The 16,577-nt window shown below is 33.2% G+C and overlaps 1 protein-coding gene across 1 annotated transcript in view; it reads right to left on the reverse strand.

Moving 5' to 3' along the window:
• Positions 1–16,577, reverse strand: part of LOC120615146 (5-hydroxytryptamine receptor 1F-like) — a 29,275-nt gene that overhangs the window by 1,653 nt on the left and 11,045 nt on the right. Inside the window, exon 2 of the mRNA XM_039878306.1 lies at positions 6–776. Coding sequence (XP_039734240.1) covers positions 6–725 — 720 coding nt within the window. The 5' untranslated portion in view covers positions 726–776. The remainder of the gene's footprint in view (positions 1–5; positions 777–16,577) is intronic.

The raw sequence follows: 16,577 nt of genomic DNA on the forward strand, positions 1-16,577 counted from the left end.
GAGACCAGTCTAATGCATTTCTCACCACTCTCCAAAATGACTTGACCATTCAGCTCCTCTTTGGCAATCCTGCTTGCTTGTCTCTTGTGGTATAACGTCTTTGCTGCTTTATATATTTTGTAATAAAGGATCAAAATCAATGTCAATGGGATGTAGAAAGCTCCAAATGTTGAGTAAATGGTGGAAACAATGTGGTCGTGTTTGATGATACACTCATCATCTCGGCTAGTTCCCTGGTGTCTCCAGAATAGAGGAGGCATAGAGATAAAAATAGATATAATCCAAACTACTGTAATCATAATGCCAGCATGCTTGGGAGTCCTTTTCCTTGCGTACTCTACAGCATCTGTGATTGCCCGATACCGATCCAAAGCTATAGCAGAGAGATGCAAGATGGAGCACGTGCAGCATGTAATGTCAACACTTAGCCAAATGTCACAGACTACTTGCCCCATAATCCAGCTCTCTCTCACAATATACACAATGCTGAAAGGCATCACTAGGATAGCTACAAGAAAATCTGTGACTGCAAGGGAGCAAATTAAGTAGTTGGCTGGATGGTGCAGCTTCCGGGTCACAATAATTGCAGCGATCACAAGGGAGTTGATAGTCGTTGTCATTAACGCCAGCCCAGAGAGAGTGAGGGACACAAGAATTTTGGATGGCATTCTGTTTAACAGTTCTTCTGAAGTCAAATTTTGATCAGATGAGTTTAAGAAATCCATTTTTTTTTTTTTTTGCTTTAAAAGATTAATATAGCTGGAAAAAATGGATACCTGAAACAAAGGAAGGAAACAGTTCAGAGAAGGCTTCAAAAATTTTTCTCTTCCTTTCAGAATAATTTAAAAAAATATGTATGTGTATGTTTCCCCAGAATATTCCATGGATTGAAAAAAATGAGTTCAGATTCCAGATTTTCTTTTTCATTTAATTTAAGAAAACAATGAGAAAAGTATCAAACAATAACTTTCAAAACATTTCTTAAAATACAGCTCAAACAAAACAATTTTTATGAGTAAACTGTATTTCAACAAAATTTCTACCATTATAGAATTGCATTAAAAAAACTATATTAATCCTAGATATATTTTGTTTTTCTCTTTGTCTGTAGCAGATAAAGTTTAAAAGCACATGCCATTAATATATATTTGTGCATTATATAATGTAATAAAATATATTTAAAGGCAGCATTAAAGATCATAAACAATATTGTACTTAATTCAAAGTTACGTTGAAAATATTACTATTGGGCTTGTAGAGGCTAAAAGACCTTTTAATGTATTTTGTGTCAGGATATGAAGGTTATAAAAAGGAAAATAAACAAAAACAAAATATTTTTAGTATATCTCTAGCATTCCATAATTATTTTATGAAATTAGAAGTATGTCTGAATGTTTAGTAGTCTTTGTGGATATAAGTAGCTAATTTGGTTTAAAATGAAATAAAATTAGTTGGAGCCAAATAACTGGATAATGCTGCCCATTACGATAACATATATAACCAAAAACTCATTTAACAAGATAAGCTTGCCAGTAGTGAGAGCTCATAATGGCACGCACTCTGAAATGGAAATTACTCTTCTTTACAAGTCACCATTGTAATGACCATGAAACCTTACTTTTGAAAGAAAACCCTCCAAACGTGGCTTATAATTTTTGCTTCAGTCCATGCTATTTCTTAATTACAAGTCAAATAAGAGCAATCAGTATCATCAAATAAGATTAATTATTTTTATAAGTTTTTTTCCCCCATCGACCTTTTTCTCTTTCTTGAACAATTTTTTAGCAGCTCCCTAAATTTTAGGAAGAGATAGAGATGATAGAAACCTGAAATTTTATTCTAGTTATAACTATTATTGTGCCTCTATATTCTTTAAATAATCTTAACTTTAAAGTTATGTTTCATCTGTTGGAACTAATAGAACAATAATTTAAAATAACTGATATTTTTATTTCGAGTGTTTCTTATGACCTGTGTGTATATATATTTTAAAATGTTGAAATACAGCATATTTAATATTCTACTTGTGTTTGGGTTACCAGTATTAAATTTAATTTTTATTTTCTCATATTCATTGAAGACAGGTACAAATGTTTTGCTCCTAAGCAAACTGAATGACAGAAGAAATCTGAATATCTGCCACCCAGAAAATGAGTACTTCTCCTATATGTAACTAAAAAGGAGTTGTATAACTATTTTATTTATATCGAAAATACCTGTAAAGGATAAACTCGAGACAACCAGATAAAAGATAAGCCAGTGAAAACTGCCTGATCTGATACAAACAATTAAAACTATACAAAACAACAAAACATGTATAAGAAAGTTCAGGTCTAAGAAGGAAAGAGGAAGAATAAGGAAGGAGGAGGAGGAGGAGGAGGAGGAAGAAAGAAGAAGAATAATGAAGGTAAAGTCTCATGTCAGGTTTGTGGGGGTCATTGCCATGGTTGTTCCTTAGCTGTTTGTCTAATCTTTTTACTGCTATGAGTTTCTCATCCATGCGTTCCTCTCCATTGACATTTCTGCAGCACAACTTTCTCCACATCTCTCTTTTGCACATTTCTAACTTATTTCTTGGAGTTTCTCAAATAAATGATCTTACTCTAGCTTTTCTCCTGATGTTTCCCTGTTTTTTATTGCAGTCTGTAGTGCAGCTTTTGGATCTCCTGCTCTAGGCCTATTAACACTCCCTGACCCCACATCATTTCCATGCTTTTCAGCCTGTTATGAGAATTGTGCCCTATGAACATATTTCCTAAGTCAATATTGGATCACAGGCCTGAGACATAATGGTGTGCTCATCAACACCATCAAGACTGTCATAAAAATCCTTGGTATGTACTTTCAATATCAGTGGGCCTCACAGTCTTTATTTATTTTCCCTGGAAACATCATTGAGTGGTGTGAGGGAGGTCAATGCTTACTCCAAAGCCATTTAGACATTTCAGAAACATGGTAGATTAATTAATTTCTACCTTCCTTCCAATTCCCACCCCCATTCTTATATCATATAATTTGCATTATATATTCAATAAAAAAGGCTAAATGTTTTCTTAATTGGTTAATTTCCTTGCAATAGTGTTTATTTAGTGTTATGAGAATTGATTTAAAAATGCTGACGTTTTGCATGTTATAAGCAAAAATAACTTTCCACTTTCATTTGCCTAATAAAAGAGATAGTCCTCAAATTATATTTTGAATAGAATATTAAACAAGAGAAAATTATTTGGAAAGAGTTAAGTGTATTTCCATAATAAAGTTATTCAGTAGGAAAATGAGCCAGCTTAAAATTAGAAGGTAAATTATTTGATAATTTAACTGATTTCTCTAAACATCACACTGTAGCATTTAAATTAAGCTCAATAAAGTGATACTTGGTACTAAAGAAAAAAATCAAAATGTATCATATAAATTCTATTGTGGTTTACAAGAAATCTTCCCATTATTAAATTTAGAGAACTAATGAATCTTCTGATAGTTGTGTTTATAGAAAACAAAGAAAACAGGAAAACAAATGTAGCCAATCACAATTGGGTTTATCTTTTTGTCTTATTTCCTTGCCACTTACAATTAGAATCTCAATAAATCATCTACCATCATTGATGCAAACATAACCTCTAATCAGATTCTTTCATATTCCTTCCTACCTCTGTGAATCCTCATAGTGCTAGGGACCAGCTCTGGGTTACTGGATGTAGGCTATGTCACACATGTTTCTCCTGATCTTAAAACATAGATTGCATTCTGTATTTTCAACGTCATCACTGAGTAATAGTCAGGATTACTCTTTTAGTAGAGCCTGTAGTCCTATCAATCATATGTAGTCTTCTTGATAATAACAAAGAGATAAAAACATCCCAGGATTTACTCAGCATGAATACTTGCCAATTTATTGATCTAGCTACATGATGCATTTTATCTTTCTGTTATACATGGTTTTTAAAAAAATCTAAAGTTGATTAGTGTTCAAGTGTTTATCCTGATGTGCAATTATATTGTTCCCATTCAGGTTAAACTATAAGTTCCTAAGAGTATAGTTTAATTTAATTTAATATATTATAAATAACCTGCAAGGGAGAGGGTGTCATACATACGTAATTTTAACAATAGCATTGTAAAAAGGCAAGAAAGTAAAATTCAATTCTATCAAGACTTCGTGAGAACCTACGAGTTGGAGGCTCTAATTAAAATAATAATGTTGATTTTTCTAGGTATTTACTTCCCCAGGGACTATGCTAAGTGCTTTACATATACTAACTGATTTAATTGTCGGTGCTAATCTATGAGGTAGGTACAGTTACTATCTCCCACTTCATAGATAAGAAAACTGAAGCATAGAGGTTTAATGAATTTCTCTACAATAACAACATAACAACTGATTAGTGGAACAAAACCATTCCCTTATCACCATTTTACTGTCCTGTGAGATTTGTTTACTTACTTAATAACTCTCTTTAAGTATTGAGGTCTATAAAGTAACTACTTTTTCTGTAAAATAAAGATTTTGTTACAGAGTAACAATTGGGTTCAAATGAAGGCAAATATCCAGTAGACTAACCTGATTATTTCTTTCTGAGAAATATTGACCAGGTCTAAATGTATAAATGTTTAAGATATTGACCAGGTCTAAATGTATAAATTGTAATACTAAGAATTTGTTCATAGTGTTTTCAAATTTTATTTTACTTCTTGTATAATTCTGAGATTTTCTCTGGGTTTATTATATATCTTTGCTCCCGTTTATTTTTTTAAGAACTATTTGAGAGCTATTTATGTGCTCACTAATCTTCTAGGTGTAAAAGATACTAAGAGAGAGAGAGACAGAGATAGAGACAGAAAGAGAGAGAGAGAGAGAGACAGACAAACAAACAGACAGACAGAGAAATAAGCAAACAAGCCTACCTTGAACAAAACAAAGCAGCAAAATAGCACATTATTCTTGTTTATGAAACAGCTAAACACAAACTTATAATATAATCATACAATGCAATAAAGGCATTATAGAGGTACCTATAAAGTGTCCTAGAAATACTGGTGAGGAAGAATTAATCACACCGTGGTGAAACAGTGAAAACATTTCCAGGTAGGGAGAAAAGTATGAACAAAAGCAGAGTCATAAAAGGCAGGATGCATTCAGACATGTGAAGTAAGTAGTTCAATAGGGACACTGCAAAGGCACATTAGCACCAAGGTTGGAGGTGAGGGATGAAAGTTAACTAAAAAGACAATGGAGGGGCTGGCATGCTATGATCCAGACACTGGATTTTATTTTATAGGCAGTCAGCAGTATTCAAAATGTTTAAGAAGGGAAGTGAAAAGATAAGATCTGTGTTTTTGCAGAGTGAGATATGCAGTTAGGGTGATATAGCTTGAAGGGAGTGGTACCACTGCTCTAAGAAGAAGGCATAAGGAAAAAGATTACAGAGCACTCGAGGATGTAGCCAAAAGCAGAACCTTTAGGAATACTCGAGGATGTAGCTAAAATCAGCATCTTTAGAAGGCCATTGGAATAAATTTGGTCTAGGATTTTGTTATCCGCCATCAGTACTCTAAAATTAGAAATTATGTTCTACAGAGATAATCGAATTGATTCAGGATAGGATAGAGAATTGGATGCAGTCTGGGGTCAAAGGCCAAGGGAAAATGTTGATGGTGATACTGGATCAATGTCAGTTTTAGAAAAGAGCAGACAAGAGAAAGTAATTTAATGAGGAAATAGGCCAGGGCTGAGTAATTCGAGGTCTTGATGAGGTTAAGGAGCAGTTTTAATGTAGGTTCAGGTAACATGCAAGGATTAAAAAAGGAGAGATTGCAGCATTTCAAAGTTAAGGAGTGATTCCAGGGCTAGGGTATGAAAATGTTAAGAATTGCTCTAACTCCTTCAAACCAGTGAAGACTTGCTTACAGGGAGCAATGTGGGTTTTCACAAAGGCTTTATAGCATTTCTGAAGTCAATGGAATGTTGCTTGCATTTTCCATGCATGTGTATAAATTTTCATTCTCTATTTCTTCATCACTGCTTGCTAGATTGAATCTCTACGTCTCTTGAATTCTGGTTCTTTATATACTCTGCTCAGATTTGTCAACTCACCTGCCTTTCTGGTTTTGGAAGCCCAACCCTTCCTGTCTCATCTTGCTTGAACTCTGCCCAGATCCAATTTAGGTGATGTGCCTGTGATTCTCAGACTTCAGACCTAGTCTCATTCTTACCCAATGGATTATCATTCCCTTAGTTTGTGCACTGGATCTAATAATTTCAATTTATCTCATACGTAGAATACATTCACTCTCTCTCCTGGTCACCCAAAACTCAGCCAATTATGGCACCAGTCTCACGGTTCATAATCCTGTGTTTTGCATGTGGTCAAGAAGCAGATGAAGCTCCTTGAGGCTGCATTGTCTCTTGATTCAGAGACCTATGAACTAAAAAGTTATCTGCTCTGCAATCCCCAATACATAATGATGAGTCAGGGACAGAATACTTGCAATAGACCTCCCTTTTCAAAAAGATGAAGAAAAGAGAGGCACATAGTGGCCACTGATTTGAAATCCACCCAGACAAATGTCAGAGTGCTCTATTCTGAAAGGTAGAAATACACCTTCAGAAGCCCACTTCTGTTCCCTAATTTGGTTGCCTATTCCACTGTACTCTCTTGACTCTGCTCTCAGAAAGGTCCTGTCTTTTCTATGAGAAATAGTCTGGATTTACAGCTATGTAGACTTCTCAGTCTGCTTTCTGCTTATAGACAATCTTTTCATATTGAATTGTTTCTTTCCCCTTTGACCCAAGTTAGTATAATTCTCTTAAAAACTTTGTGTTTCCTTATGATTCTGATTGGAAGTTACAACATGACCCAAAATGCCACATTCATAATTTTTCAGGACAGACTTCTCTCTATTTTACACAGAATATTAGGCCTGTGGGATGACACCTTTAAAATTCTTAGAAGCCCTTTTGTCTAGCTGAGAGGCTCCACTAGGCAGTCTCTTAAACCTTTTTGAAGTCTTAATAAAGAATTTTACAGCCATACTCTTGATCTGTTCTTTACCCTACGGCCATGTTTATATTGAGAATCTTTTGCTATCTTGACAGATCAGTGAGGAGAAATAGCTTTGTTCTTCTATCTAGAAAGCCCTAGTTCTTATATGTCTTTTAAATTCTCCTTGCAAACTTTAATTTCTCCCTTTATTACATACAGCTGATAAAAACTATCAATTAGAACTTTAAACATACTGCCTGCATATCCTCTTAGATCCATAAGTTCATCAAACATATTTTATCTTTTAAATTACTTACAAATTGTTTTGCTACTACAAAACATAGATTGCTTTCTTTCTAGTCTCCAAGGTGTTTTCATCACCTCTTTTCCAGGCACCACTAAAAGTTTGTTCTCAAATCATTTCCTCACTGTTTTTTCAGTTTCTCCATGCCACCTGGTCCCAAAGCCAATGTCATGAGTACCGATGCTGAGTCAACAAGGATGGACTGTGCTGGATTGTTTGTTGTCACTTCGACATCACTCTGAGCTCCCTCCCAGTCCCTGCAGTGTAAAGGGGATGCAGGGAACTACATCTTCCAGAATCCTTTTCTCTAAAGAGTCTGACTTTACAGTTTGATGAGACGAAGTTCCCACAATTTGGGAAGCAGAGAGGAAGAGAGCTGATGACTCTTTGAATGTGCCAGACTTGTGAGCAGACATTGACAGGAGCTTCTGTGTGCTCTTGCAAAACAGTCTTTGGAAAATTTCTCAAATATTTGAAAAATACAATAGTTTCCAAGAAAGCCTTTGAGAGCTTCCTACTTTGGGGCTTTAGGCTGAGGCGCTTCAGCGTCTGTGTCTTTAACTTTAGGCAGCAACTGGATTTAATTAAATGTTGGCTTTCTTGGCCTTTCCCCCCAGCTTTGCCAACATTAATATAAACTCTAACATTTTCATTAAATCCCTTTATTCTAGCAATAGTTTTCCTTACTCTGTTACTCTGTCAAGTCCTAGACTCATATAAGGCCATATATTGCTAATTGGTTATTGGAAATTAATAACCAAAGCAGCTTTAACTATATCTTAAAAATATTAAGCGGAATTTTTATTAGAATCATTAATGAAAGCAGCTTTAACCATTAAAGTGTTTACTAGCTTTGACCAAATCTTTGACCAAATCTTAAAAATATTTGGAAAGAGAGTGTTTTAAATGAAATTTGCATATTCATACATTCTTTGCTTGAATTATTCTGTTATTGTTTTCAAGAGACATTTGAGTAGTAACTACTACAACTGGGAAAATAATTAAATTGCAACGATAAAAATCTTAAGGAAAACTGCATCACATTCAATGAATACTGTGGAATTAGCTATAAATGCTATGGAAAAGGAAGCAAATACACAAACTTAGTATGCTATACTATTTCCCTTGTTTGACTGTGGCTGAAACCTGAAGAGGGAGGAAACTGAGAGTGTGTGTATGAACTTAAGAGGGATGAGAGTTTATGGAGGAAGAGAGGTTGGGAAGGTACTAAGAACTGATGCTTATTCCTGAGACTGAGACTTGTTTATTAAGAGTTCTATCAAGCATTATGAATGAAACCCACATGTACTAGAGTTAAACAGAACTTCAGTGAAAGCCTGTCTTCCTCACTATTGTGAACTCAGGAAAGTCATTTCAACTCTCAAAGACTAAGCTTCATTATCTGTAAAGAATAAATATCTGTAAAGAAAAAATAATAAGAATCAAACCTTAGAAAGTGTTGTTGAAGATTAAATATAAATCTCTTAGGTGCCAGACAAATGTAAACTCAATATTTATATTCGTTATCTGTATTATGGAACTAGAAAACTTTACTGTTAGGGTTGTTGCAAACATTAAAGAAATCATGAAATGGGCCTAATCAGGTAAAAGGTATTATTTTTATTTTTACTTCAGTCTTAATTTTAAAGTACCTACGGTACCATCATTGTCTAATATCAAGTTTTCTAATTCCACTATAAGAAGGCTACAGTGGGAGGAAACAACATTAATCACCATGAATGAGGAAAGATGTATTCTTTCAATATTTGAGTTGAGATGGAAATTTTGAAAGAACGTGTTCATGGTCTTTCCTTCTTCTTTCCTTAACATTTCCTCTCCTCGAGTATTTAGTAAGACAAATAGTTCACTCCATAGTGACATTGGGTATAATATTTTATGTAAGTGGTGATCACCAGGAACTAGATAAAGAATCTAGAAATTCTGTATCTTTCCTGAAAAATTACTGAAAAGGTGAGTTTTAACTTTATCTTAGATATGGAAAAATCTTTTTTAAAATTTCTTTCTAAAGTTAGTTATTAATAATCTGAAAAATACCTTAATCTAGATATTTAATTTTTTATTCTCACTTTATAATAAAATATTAGATTGGACAAAGTTTATCTACAAATTTGAGGAGACAATAGCTAAGTTTATCTAAACGTGAATAAAAATATCCTGGTAAATTATTTGGAAAAAAGTCACATGGTTAGGATGTGTTAAAATTTAATGAAAGCTGTTGTTGTGAAGTAAAAAAAATCTAATTTTAGTGGTGATATTTAATTTAACAACTTTAATCTTTTTTATGTGTAATTATTAACCAAGCTAAGCTGGCAAGGTTGAAGCAATTTCAAGAATAATAATCTCTTTTTTTTTAATTCCTCTCTCTTTTCCTTTTTTTTAAAATCAGGACTAAAAGACAGTTGACTATTTCTTATATTTTATGCAAATATAACTAATGGAATGAAAGCTATTTCACTTAGTCATGATGTATGCTCTTCAGTTATATTCTACCTTTTAAAATATGTTAAATTGGAAGCATTTCTCTTCCTTTTCTTTCATCTTTAACCCATTTACTCTCTTTTGATCCCTTTTATAAAATACATATTTACATCTAGTAGGTTTAGTAAGTATCAGCTGCCTGAGTATCTAAATAAAACAAATGATTAATATTGATTAATTTATTTAATATCATTAGGTCGATGGAGCTGGTGTACAAAGCAGAAATCTAGTAACATAGCATAAGTGCTTGATTGCTCTCAGATGAAATTAGGTAGTTGATTTGTCATCTTCATTTAAGGATATTATAGAATATTCAGCACTGAACACAAGGCACATGTTATGAAGCCATGATTTGGAGCTCTGCTTAAATGTAATCTGGTCTTCCAGTCAGCTAGTGAACCAAGGCTTTTAACTAAAATATGAAGAAAATTTTAACTTTTAAACTTGGATAAGACAAGCAATGCTTGACTAAGATGTTTAGCTCAAAAATACACTGGTTTACCATAAATATAAAGTATTAAGTGGCCACAATTTTAAATGAGATGGTTATCTTTCTATATTTATTTTATTTGGTTGGCTTTACTTAATGGTGTAGAATGTAATATCTTGTTCATCTCAGTTTTACTCAGTAAAATATCCTAGAATGCCAAGATACAAATTAAAACACAGAGTATGGTTAAGATAGCAACATCCTGAGATTCAGCCCCATGATAATTATGAGAAATTTGTCTATATTTGAATGACAAGAAAGAAGAACTCTTCATGTACATCGACTTAACATTTTTTTCCATCTGAGAAGATTGAAATTGCTACTAATTAGTTTTTCTCTTCTCCAAGATTTTTGAGCTAGCTTTTTAAAATATAAAAAACAGTTCTCTTTCAGTAACTTCAACCACTTCTGTCCTTCTTTTACTTTAAATGCTATTATAATTGTGGCTATTATTATTTCTAGATTAAAAGCATTTTAATAAATGTACTTGTACATGATGCTAGTAAAGTCATATATTTTAGAGACTATTATAAAAAAGTATAGTGTGTTGATATTTCAGAAATGACATGGTTAAATGATAATGATTTATAATTTACCTAGTTAAAACTTAGCATAGAAGATATCTAAATGTCACCTGAACAAAATGACAAAATATGACAAAACTTAGGGAATACAAATTTGAGCCTAAGTTTTGAGCATTAGTAAATTAATATTTATTAAGCAATATCATATGTGTTAGGTTCTGTATGTGATATATATACATAAAAGATGCAGTCCGTGCCATCAAAGAGTATATAGTTTATCAGTAGTTGGGGCAAAGAGACCTACAACTACTCAGCAAATATTTATTTAGTTTCAAAATTGTAGTTGGCACTCTGGGTATAAAAATGAATGTGTCCTAAAACATTTTCTCTGAGTTTACTATTAGGTTACACAGATTATCACACTATGTTGAGATAATACATTATAGTAGTCATTTATTAAAAAAAAAAATCCAGGCATCCAAACCTTTTTTTTCTTATAATAGTAGAGATGTTAACAGTGATACTTGTTGGATATTCAATATTACAAATATTGAAATGCTTTTATATGAGTTAGCAAATAAAATATTAAAAACTCTACTAAACAGTTTATCTAATAATATACATTCTGAAATAAGCTCATTAATTCAAATCGATAAGACAACTATTGAAAAGTGTTCTCTTATTTTATTTACACTTGATAATAGATATATTAAATGCAAAAAATATGTAGGCACAATTTGAATACAATTGCTGTTAGCTCATCAGAATTTGAAGGAGGATTCAAAATGATGAGCTACGGGTATTACTGCTTTTAAGAAATTGTCTCCACTTCATGAGACAAGTTCCACAAAGATGTTGACCATTGGTGGGTAATAAGACGTGGATGTGGTTTCTACACTGCAGCTGGTTTTCCTGGCTGACAGCTGAGCAGAGAGCCAAGGTTGCACATGGGCAGGAGCAATTATTATTGCCTGCTGCTCTATGGCTTTTTGACATTCCAGGTGTCATGTTGTCATTGAGACCTGTCTCTGGGTCCAGGTCTTGTGGGAGTCTGAAATCTAGGTTCATCCCTGGCCATGGTGCACAGGTAGGGTGCCTAGCAATGTTGTTTATAGTTTTTCTACTTACACAACATCTTTGTAATTAGTCCCTTAAAAAATAAATTCTGTTTGAATTATCCTAATTTGAGTGTGCCGTCTATTTCCTGTTGGGAACCTGACTGAAAATAAAAATTGTAACTCCCCAGTAATGATTGTAACTAACAATGATTAGTTTGGTAGTAAACATGTAACCAAAGACAAATGAATCCTAGTAATTTTGTGGGAGTTTCCAGGAAGGGAAATTTTAATATTAATTGTTCCACTGGACATATAGCTGTGATTATGTAAACTTGGACTCCTGAAATGCCTTTGTCACCACATAAAGCCAGAGAATGAAGCCAGCGTTAGTAATCTGAAATAAACTATGTGCATTAGTCAATGTAAAAGAACTATACATTGACTAATATAATTAACATATAAAAAGCCATGATTATTCACAAGAGGTAGCACCAGTTCTGCCTGAGAAGACCAGAAAAGACCTTACACAGGAGTTTAAACTTAAACTAAGATTTGAAAAATGAGTAAACTGGGTTGAGAGGTGTTGGTGGGAGTAGGCTGCAGAGAGGGCTTTTGAGGAGAAAAAACAGAATATGCAAATGTACAGTATCACAAAAAGTATGGTAACAGAATAATTTGACCATTCAGTTGAGGATGAATAGTTTAACAGGAAGTAAGCAATTTTATATACCATAATCCTGGAGGCCATAGAGAGCCATTGGAGAATATGAATCAAAATAGGTAAAGTTTAGAAGCCATAGTAGGAGATTATTATGTAATCTAGGTGAGAGACAGTGAGTCTCTAGCCAAGGAATGAAACAAGGAGATAAGGAGAGAAAAGAGCTTTAAACTCCTTTTTAGTGTATGACAGGATTCGACAGTTAATTTGATTTTATAGGAGGTGAAGCTTGAATGAAAAGAAGGAGCCTAGCGTGACTCCATCCTATGTTCCTGGATGGGAAACCAGTTGCATGATCATGTTATATACACGACAGGGAATATAGCAAGAGGAAGTTTGAGGTAGGGGGATAATAAAAGATAGGGTCATTGTGAAAGTAATAGTTTCAAGCACAGTAAAATTAACATATGAGACAGCCCACATGGAATTGTATAGAAGCCAGATTTGGATTGGAAATATAATTTATAATTCATCCATTATTAGTTAAAACCCTATGCATCAATAAAATCACCAGGGATTGGTGGAGACAATGCATCGAAGAATGAATGGCAGATAGAGAAATTGAGGAAGTCAATGTGAAGTATTTGAGAGGTTTGTTTAGTAATGAAAAACTTAAAATTTAGAAATTTTTAAAAAGGCAAAAAATAGATGGACATTCTAACTTGAGCTCTTTGATTTATTTATTTTTAAACACAAAAATAATTTGGTATATTTATACAGCAAGGATGCTAAAGCTCTCAGGTAAAGTAAAAAGTTAAATTACAAATTTAGCTGCCATTTTTTGATTTGTTTATTATATTTTTCCTCATTAAAATATAATCTATATATGAGCAGATACTGACTTTAATCCCTGGGTCTAGGACAAAACTTAGCTCATAATAGTCACTCTAGAAATATTTGATGAGTGAATGAATGGATGAAAACCACTCTGTGTTAACCGAGAGTGAAGAAACCATGTATTCTTACACATTGCTGACATACAGTGGTACAACCTCATGGAGATGATATGGTAATAATCTGTGGTATGATCATTGTATTTCTAATAATTTATCCTATACATATATTTCCATGTGTGAAAATGAATATGTACAGTGGTAGATATAGATAAATAAATGATTGTGTACACCTACAATGAATAAGGGAGCTCTTTATATTCTGATATGAAAATATTTTCAAAACATATATTAAAGTAAAAAATCAGAGAGCAGAAAGTATGTATAGTATGTTATTATTCATATAAGAGAATAAAGAATAGTTATGAATACTCTTTCTTATTTGTACATAGAATATCTCTGGAAGGATGCACAAGAAACTGGTAACTGTTGTTGTCTCCAAAGAATTGAAACGTGTGACTAGGGAAACTAAGTTTGGAAAGAACAATTTTTTACTCATTATGCATTTGTTACTTATTTTTAAAAAGGAATAAAATTAAAACTTATCAATCAAACAAACTTATGGAGCATATTAGTTTGTGTCAAACACTTTCTTAAGTACTTTGTATGATCTTGAGACTAGGAAAAAGGAGATGAGTAAAAGAAATAGGTTTGTAGCTAGTAAATAAGTGAGCATTTAAGTATTGGTGAATGGAAAATGGCAGGAACTTGGAGTTTTCATGTGTCGCAGACTCTTGTTTTCTCTTCTAATAGGAGATTGTGTCATCTGTTGAGGGGAGGAAGGAGGGACCACAAGCGCTAACATGAACATTTGGTACAGTTGCTGCAAAGAGTAGGAAGGGAACTAATCAACAGCAGAAAGAGAATTCTGTATATTCAAAGCTGTATGGACATCCATCTTTATTAGAAAAGCTCAGTAGCCCTGGTATAAGAATGGAAAATGAACATTATTGGATTGAGTGTCTTGTTGTGGGATAAGCACAAGGTGGTGAGGGAGTTGAGGGTGTTAGCAGAAAAGTAGCTAAAGTCAAATGATTATGATACCAACTGTAAATTCAGTGCCAGGAATAATACCTAGTATGTAAGCTTTCAATAAATACTTTGACAAACTTGTTATTGCATGCTCCCTAGATGCCAGGGTTTATTCTGGTAACACGATTTTGATTTAAAACAATTTAATTCTTTTCCTTGAGAAACTTTCAGTTAAGAGTTTGAGAATAAGAAAACAAACACAATTTCATGTGCTATGATAAATGTTATTTAAGAGTAAAGCGTAAGGGGTTCTATGGGAGCAGAGAACTAATCCAGTGCAGCAATAGGAGAAGAAGTCAGAGTGTATGAGGCAAGATTTTAAAATGCAGACTGATTTCTTGCCTTCTAAAGTAGTGCTAAATGAAGTATAAAAAGAGCTGGTAGCAGAGAAAAAGATGTAGTTTGGTAATAGAGGAATGTGACCTTTTCTCTCAGCTCTGGTGTCTCCACATTGTCTGAAGGGCTTGGTGTTGATAGGGAAGCCTACTCAGACTTGTCTTCCAGACTCTGTCCACTCCTGTCACTGTTTATTTTGCATATATCCATATTTCTACATACCTAAAGTGTAACAGCCTTTCTAAAACAAAATTTACTGTATCATTTGACAATGATATTCTGTTATGGTAGAATGTCTATACTACTCAGGAAATGAAATATATCTAAAATTTCTATTTATTTCTTAGTCACTTGTTCCAGCTCACTAGAAGTATTGATCTTTTGCTCAAAAAGGCTTTAAAAACCATAAACATAAGTTCTATAAATAAAAATGTTCAATGTATATCATATAACCCATTTATGTTTAAATTTTATTACTACCGGGATAGATTTAGCTTAATGGTTTAATGATCTGTACTGTAATAGGAGTTTTCAAAATCAATGGATTATATAAATAATTCTGGAAGCAAACTCCATTTGTAGGTTCAGCAAACAGAATAATTAAAAGTATATGAGTTAATGTATTTAAAGGATTTTCTAAGCCCTGTCAAAACAGAGTTATCTTTTATCTTATGAGTTTAAAAAAGCATGTAAACAATCTAATTAATCGACAAATACCTATTTTGAACCTTAGATCGCTGATGAAGTTGGGTATTTTTTTTTGTCATTTGGGTTGACTCATCAACTTAATATTTAAATTATTTATCATTTTCTCTCAAATGTCAATTGTCATAAAACGAAAAGAAATTATAATGCAAAAGGCATCCATGTGACAGACCTTTATTATTCTATCAAAGCTGAAGTTTAACATGCAATAGAAACAAAATATCACATTTAGCAATCAGTATTTTCCTTTGGGTGGAAAAAGCTCACAGAAATGGGAGAAAGAATGATTTAGAAGTTAATTATGCAACAGTTCTGATACCTTTCTTGTTGTCCTACTCCAAGAAGAAGAGGACATTATATGAAGTCTCTATAGGACACTTTAGTAAAGAATTCGAAAGGTCATGTGAGATACAGGGTAGTTAAGGACAGAGCAGCATGTTAGTTCCAGCTGATGAGATTCTAACCTAGGTAGGGACAGCCTTAGTCAACAATTTTGGCCTTGACTCGCAGAACAATTCATTAGCACATGGGTATTCCTTGCCTTGATGTCTTTTGGCTAAATTTGTATTGCACAAGCCTTATAAAGTGAGTAGTTTGTGGATTTAATACTTGACATTTGTGTTAATTCTGTGCTTACAGAGTATCCTCAAAATACATGACCTTGCAAAACTTATTACTCATAGGGTATGCTGCCAGTTATTCTCTTAAAGATGTAATTAATATCTAGCATCCTTGGCATATGCCTATTGATTTTACTTTTTAGAAGGCAACATATGATCAATATGCTTTTTGTCTGTATGGAAGGTCCAGAATGAAACGGGATCCTTTCCAATATTTTACCTTGGTTTTGTATGGTCCAGATCAATCTTACGATTTCTTTTCTTCTATTTCATAATTTGACATTAGTCACCTCCTTTGGACTAAAGTTTACTTTTGTGATATATATGAAAAAGTAAATGAATAATGCAAAATTATAGGAAATGTCCACTAAAATTGTTTTGGAACATTTTTTTAAAGACCACATAATGTAGCAAATTT

The sequence above is a fragment of the Pteropus medius genome, unplaced genomic scaffold (genome assembly GCF_902729225.1).
Source record: "Pteropus medius unplaced genomic scaffold, Ma_sr-lr_union100, whole genome shotgun sequence".
Classification (NCBI taxonomy): Eukaryota; Metazoa; Chordata; class Mammalia; order Chiroptera; family Pteropodidae; genus Pteropus; species Pteropus medius.